General features: G+C 43.8%; 1 protein-coding gene and 1 non-coding gene across 2 annotated transcripts; both read left to right on the forward strand.

The window, feature by feature from the left end:
* Positions 1–432: 432 nt before the first annotated feature.
* Positions 433–504, forward strand: trnaq-uug. Its single transcript has one exon. It is a non-coding gene; the product is annotated as a tRNA-Gln (tRNA).
* Positions 505–3,284: 2,780 nt separating this feature from the next.
* Positions 3,285–6,732, forward strand: LOC117550271 (tripartite motif-containing protein 16-like). The gene has a single exon (XM_034222648.1). It carries the CDS (start codon positions 3,541–3,543, stop codon positions 5,167–5,169), a length of 1,629 nt encoding a protein of 542 aa, XP_034078539.1. The 5' UTR covers positions 3,285–3,540; the 3' UTR covers positions 5,170–6,732.
* The last annotated feature ends 223 nt before the right edge of the window (positions 6,733–6,955 follow it).

The following is a 6,955-nucleotide window of genomic DNA, read 5'->3' on the forward strand; positions in this document are numbered from 1 at the left end:
TACAGTCCTCCAATATTCCAACTGAGCAATGGAGGTGTGCAGACAAGCTTAAATTGTTCAGCCTGTGTATTGATGCGGAAGGTAATCATCAAACAACAGTTGTCTTGTAAAGCTTCAACATTCACTCGTCTACTGACCCTGGCTGGGGAAAATGTCAAGATTTGGGAAGAGCCCTTTGAGTAACTCGAGGAGCCAAAACAACACATCTTGGGCCGCAGCCAGGTATAGGAGAGGTGTGGTCTGTTGAGCACAAAATTGCCTCTCTACTCATTTCAAAGGATATTGTTCTGTTTGTTTCAACCAACTATGACCTTGGCGCATACTGGTGCAGTTTGCAGTTGAAGGTGAAGCGGCAGAGAGATGAGTTAGTTTTGTGTGTGAGTCTCTGTGTACAGATGCAATTTCTTTGAATACAGCGTGCACATTTCATTTGGTTCCATGGTGTAATGGTTAGCACTCTGGACTTTGAATCCAGTGATCCGAGTTCAAATCTCGGTGGAACCTTTCTTTGAGTACGCTGAAAAGAGCCTACTTCTACATCTCAGGAGGATCTTGTAGCAGGATAGTGGTTGCACTATAGAAGATGGAGAGTGACTTGAGAATAAGTCTATCTAGTCAAGAGAATAATCTGAGTGGCGTTAGGACAACAACCTGGTCCTTAAAACCTCTAAAACCAAGGAGTTGACTGCAGGAGAACAAAGAAGGAAGTCGACCATATGTATGGAGAAATGGAAGGCTTGGAGAACTTCAAGTTTCTTGAAGTCAATATGTCAAAACATCTTACAAGGATCTCCAACACATCATACCGGGTTAAAAAGGTAAGCATCAAACAACAGTTGTCTTGCAAAGCTTCAACATTCACTCGTCTACTGACCCTGGCTGTGGAAAATGTCAAGATTTGGGAAGAGCCCTTTGAGTAACTCGAGGAGCCAAAACAACACATCTTGCAGTTGAAGCTAAACCAGTTCAACAAGTCACACAATGGTGTCTGGCTAATGATAATAGGCTAATTATCATGCTAAAAGGGATACATCCAAGTGTCCCAAAACATTTCAGAAACTGTTTCTGTCAGAAGCATTCAACAGGCTCCTTGATGTCATCATCGGTGCTGGTCCTAAGCATTTTTAACTTACACACATTTTATCATGCAGCCTACCACACAAATGTCACATGTTTATATCTCTGAAAGCTATACTTGTATATGTTTAAACGTCATCATCTCATCCTTAGGATTAGTTAACTAACAAAGGTTAACTGTTTTTATAACCTAAGGCCTTCTCTGAACTTCCTCTAACCTCGGTGTCAGCTCACTTAAAATGAATACATCTATCGATGATTCAGAACGACCATTGTCTCTCTAACGTGTTTGACCCAACTCAGTAACACACATCATATGGAATACCATGTGATCTCTAATGAATATCATAAATACGCTGTATTAAACATTGTGCTATAACAATAGGGTGGTGGGACAAGTGTTCAGTGTGTCTGGCTTAGCCTATTATCATACTAAAAGGAATGCATGCAGCACCCCCTTCCAGGTGTCCCGATGCAACAAGTATCTGAATCCTATTTACATTGTACACTTGAGTCACACGATACTACCTGGCTTAGCCTTATCATAATAAAAGGAATACCTACACCCACACATGCAGGTAAACCAGTTCAACAAGTCACACAATCCTGCCTATTATCATAATAAAAGGAATACCTACACCCAAACATGCAGATAAACCAGTTCAACAAGTCACACAATGCTGTCTGGCTAATGCTAACAGGCTGATTATCATACTAAAAGGGATACATCCAAGTGTCCCAAAACATTTCAGAAACTGTTTCTGCAAGAACCAGAGTTAAATGTATTTTTGTAGGTAATTAACTGATAAGATACAAGTAGAGTTTAACATATTGCTACAGATATAATTTCACATACTTTTATCAGAAATAATGTATTAATTTATTCAATTCTGGTCTTAATTCAAAAATCTTAACAGAGGACACATTTAGAACTTAGTTATATTGAATTATCAAAGACATTATATTTCTATAAGTGTTTTATTTATATATGTGAACATATAAGAAGGGTAATCTCCATGACAGGTGCTTATATTATTTTGACTACCACACTGACCCTGTGTTGTAATATTACAACAAAGACATAAGTTGCTCAAAATCTAATTTGATGAATGTATTCCACAATAACTACATATGTACATGTTCTAGACATTGTAATAATCACACAAAAAACACTTGAGGCATTTTATTTACTTGAATCTCACAAATCCAGTCCAATAAAACAAAGAGATGTTGCTCGTTTGAAGATTCAGAAGTTGTGTGAGTGTATGCTCCAGAGGGCAGGACCTATAAACACATGTACTACCCAATAGCATTGTGAGGCTGAACAAAAGGACCTTTTGACCATGTAAACGTAGTCTTTAAAAAAACAAATACATTTACTGACTTTTTTAGGGTAGCTTAAAGTCATGTTGTAAAATAACAACAGTACCTTACAGGGTTAACATCTTCTCATGAGTTGTTCTGTAGATGTTGGAGTTTCTTTAGGCGGCACTCCTTCCTGTGTCTGTTTAGCCATGGAGGCTGTCACTGCTCAGGAGCATTTCTGTTAACCTCAACTCATATTTCTCTGCATTGAAATGTAAACGTTGCTCTAAATATTTGTTGAATATTGATATTGATGTATTTGTATGTTGTTGTTTCTCTTGTAAAGCACGAGAGAGAGAAAGCACCAGAGCTTCTTTCATTGTAGATATTTTATTCTAAAGGTCTTTTATTTGTGTCTAAGTCTCAATGTGTTGAATGCACAAATGACATTTTGAAGAAGGAAACCACACACATCAAAAGAAAAGCTAGCAGGTTGAGTTTGTAATAAATGGGGTTTATATTTTGAAGATGTGAGATGAGTGCCACCTTTAAGTGTCTGTACAAAATAAATTGTTGGGGTTGTTCGTGTTGATAAAAGAGCTAAGAGGAAAACATCTCAGTCTTATGTTTTTTTAATCTAAAATCTATCTCTAAATTATTTTTCTGAAACAAGATATTTTCATTTTAAATTTATTTTTAGGATTAAGAAAATAATAATGAATTCATATTGTTTATTATTTTCTGAAAAAAATGTGAACATCTTTTAGTAAACCCTGCACATGTTTCGTCAGGTTGGTGTAGATTTCCCTTCATTTGCATGTGTTTTGCAAACACACCCTGCCTCTCACACAAAGCTTTGTTGAAAGCAGTTAAACCTGTTCCCCTTGATTCCTGCTCCCAAACACACTGAGCTACACCCTATCAAGGCATTTGAATGTTCCCTCCCCTTCAAAGGTTGGCAACATGTTAAAAGAGAAAGCTGTTTCCTCATTCCTCATTCCTCATTGAGCGAGCAAAAGCAGGAGGAGAGGAGATTTGTTGTCTGTCAGAGATTGTTTCTGTTCAGAGAAAGTGGATATTTTACCTTCTGTCTGCAGTCCGTAACTATCACTGAGAGGTGAGATAGTGCAGAAAGGAGTTCAGCTGGACCGGGAAACCATGTCTTGTTCCATCTGTCTGGATCTAATGAAGGATCCGGTAACTATTCCCTGTGGACACAACTACTGCATGGACTGTATCAAACACCACTGGGATGGAGAGGATAGGAAGAAAGTCCACAGCTGCCCTCAGTGTAGAAGGATCTTCACACCGAGGCCTGTCCTGCTGAAGAACACCTTGTTAGCAGATTTAGTGGAGAAGCTGAAGAAGACTGGACTTGGAGAAGATCCTGCTGATCACTGCTATGCTGGAGCTGAAGATGTGGCCTGTGATGTCTGCACTGGGAGAAAACTCAGAGCCTGTAAGTCCTGTCTGCAGTGTCTGGCCTCTTATTGTGACAAACACCTCCAGCCTCACTTTGACGCAGCTACGTTTAAAAAACACAAGCTGGTGGAGCCCTCCAAGAAGCTCCAGGAGAACATCTGCTCTCGTCACGACGAGGTGATGAAGATGTTCTGCCGCACTGATCAGCAGTGTATCGGTTATCTCTGCTCTGTGGACGAACACAAAGGCCACGACACAGTGTCAGCTGCAGCAGAGAGGACTGAGAGGCAGAGAGAGCTGGAGGGGAGTCGACTAAACATCCAGCAGAGAATCAAGGACGGAGAGAAGGAGGTGAAGCTGCTTCAGCAGGAGGTGAAGGCCGTCAATGGCTCTGCTGATAAAGCAGTGGAGGACAGTGAGAAGATGTTCACTGAGCTGAACCGTCTCATGCAGAAGAGAAGCTCTGATGTGAAGCAGCAGGTCAGATCCCAGCAGAAGAGAGAAGTGAGTCGAGCCAAAGAGCTTCAGAAGAAGCTGAAGCAGGAGATCTCTGAGCTGAAGAGGAGAGACGCTGAGCTGAAGCTGCTGTCTCACACAGAGGATCACAACCAGTTTCTGCACAGCTACCCCTCACTGCCAGCCCTCAGTGAAGCTACACACTCCTCCAGCATCAACATCCATCTTCTGAGCTACTTTGAGGACTTGACCGCGGCCCTGTCAGCAGTCAGAGACAAACTACAGGACGTCCTGAGAGAGGAATGGACAAACGTCTCATCGACTGAAGTGGATGTTTTACTGTCATCAGCAGAGCCCACCACCAGAGCTGGGTTCTTAGAATATTCACAGGAGGTCACTCTGGATCCAAACACAGCACACACGCTGCTGGTATTATCTGAGGGGAGCAGAAAAGCAACACTCATGGAACAACAACAGTCTTATTCTAGTCACCCAGACAGGTTCACTGATTGGCCTCAGGTCCTGAGTAGAGAGAGTCTGACTGGACGTTGTTACTGGGAGGTGGAGTGTACAGGGAGAGCAGTTGGTGTAGCAGTCTCATACAAGAATATCAGCAGAGCAGGGGATGGGTATGAATGTTTATTTGGATACAATGACAAATCCTGGGCGTTAGAGTGTAAACAAAACAGTTATTCATTTAGTTACAACCGTATCAACACACCCGTCTCAGGTCCTCGGTCCTCCAGAGTAGGAGTGTACTTGGATCACAGAGCAGGTATTCTGTCCTTCTACAACATCTCTGAAACCATGACTCTCCTCCAAAGAGTCCAGACCACATTCACTCAGCCGCTACATGCTGGAGTTTTGGTTTATGGTGGAACCACAGCTGAGTTGTGTAAACTGAAATAGCCTGAAGTCATTTGAGGAACTCTTCTACTTCTTAAACTCATTGTGTCCATCATTGTTGCTGAGAGCTGATTGTTCATGTCTTCACTGCACAGAGACCAGCTGTCAATCAAACATTATGGGATGTGCTTTAACATCTTCTCATGAGTTGTTCTGTAGATGTTGGAATTTCTTTAGGCGGCGCTCCTTCCTGTGTCTGTTTAGCCATGGAGGCTGTCACTGCTCAGGAGCATTTCTGTTAACCTCAACTCATATTTCTCTACATTGAAATATAAACTTTGCTCTAAATATTTGTTGAATATTGATTTATTTTTATTTTGGTGTTTCTGTTGTAAAGCTTGAGAGAGAGAAATCACCTTCCCTGACATTTACTCAATCTGACAGAACACTCAGTACTGAATGTGTCAGAGATGATTGGGAGACATCCCTCAAATAAAAACGAATAAAAGAACAGGGGGAAGACCACGATGCAGCATTGCAAATGTCTTCTACCGTCATTCCTCCGTGCAACGCCCTAGAGGTTGAAATTCCTCTGGTGCTGTGCGCTTTGATGTTTTCTGGGGGATCCAACCCAGAGGAAACATACGCCTGTGACACAGCTTCACACAACCAGTGTGACAGGCGCTGTGCCGACAGAGGCTGCCCTATTGAGCGCTCTCTGTAATGCACAAACAGGCGCTGGGACCTGCGCAACGTGGCTGTGCGTGCAATATAGCATGACAGCGCACGTACGGGACATAGGAGATGAGATGTGGCTTCTTCCTCCGATGTGTGAGGAGGAGGGAAGAAACCATCCAAAGTGATCACTCTCGATCTAAAAGAGCTTGTGATCACCTTTGGCATAAAAGCCGGGTTAGGGCGCACAACAGCTGAGCTACCATCTCCTTGTATTCGTATACATGACGGAGCCACAGATAGAGCAGACAATTCACTCACCCTTTTTGCTGATGTCAGCGCCAAGAGCAGAGCCACTTTGGCTGACAAAAACTTTAGGGGAACCTGATCTAAAGGTTCGAATGGAGCTTTACTTAGTGCGCATAACACCAACGCCAAATCCCATTGAGGCGCCAAAGTGCGTGACACCGGTCTGAGTCTCTGTACTCCCCGTAGAAACCGTGTTGTCAGAGGGTGACTAAACACCGTGCTGACACCAAACCCTTCGTGGCAAGATGATATGGCAGCCGCGTACGTTTTTATCGTGCTATAAGCCAATTTTCTGTCCAGTAATGTCTGGAGAAATGACAGTATGTGAGACAGGGGGCACCTGACGGGGTCAAGGCTTTTCCCTACACACCAGCGCTGGAACGCTGTCCATTTGATTGTGTAGGATGCCGTGGTGGACGCCGCTCTTGAACCCTGAATGGTACTGATAACTTTTTTAGAGAGGCCCAGCCCCTCTAAATGTTCCCGTTCAGGGGCCATGCCCACAAACGTTGGCCCAATACTGGGTGACTGCTGATCGCTCCTTCCACCTGGGAGAGAGCGTCCCTGCGCCACGGTATTTCCCACGGTCTCCCTGACAGCATCCGCCGTAGGCATGGAACCCAGGAGGCTCCCGTGCGTTCCGGTGCTATTAAAATTGCTGTCAGTCTCTCCTCCTGCACTCGGTCCAGGAACCGAGGAATCAGAGGGACTGGTGGGAAAGCGTATAACAACCCCTTGGGCCACGGCCTGTGTGCGAACGCGTCCACGCCCAGGGGGGGGTGGTCCTGCGTTCTCATGGAGAACCAGAGGGCACACTGCGCGTTCTCGCGTGCAGCGAACAGATCCACCTCCGCTCTCCCGAACC

This window comes from Gymnodraco acuticeps, unplaced genomic scaffold (genome assembly GCF_902827175.1).
Source record: "Gymnodraco acuticeps unplaced genomic scaffold, fGymAcu1.1, whole genome shotgun sequence".
NCBI lineage: Eukaryota > Metazoa > Chordata > Actinopteri > Perciformes > Bathydraconidae > Gymnodraco > Gymnodraco acuticeps.

What these genes read in the sequence shown, in the direction of transcription:
- LOC117550271 (XM_034222648.1), top strand. Translation starts at nt 3,541, where the DNA reads ATGTCTTGTTCCATCTGTCTGGATCTAATGAAGGATCCGGTAACTATT.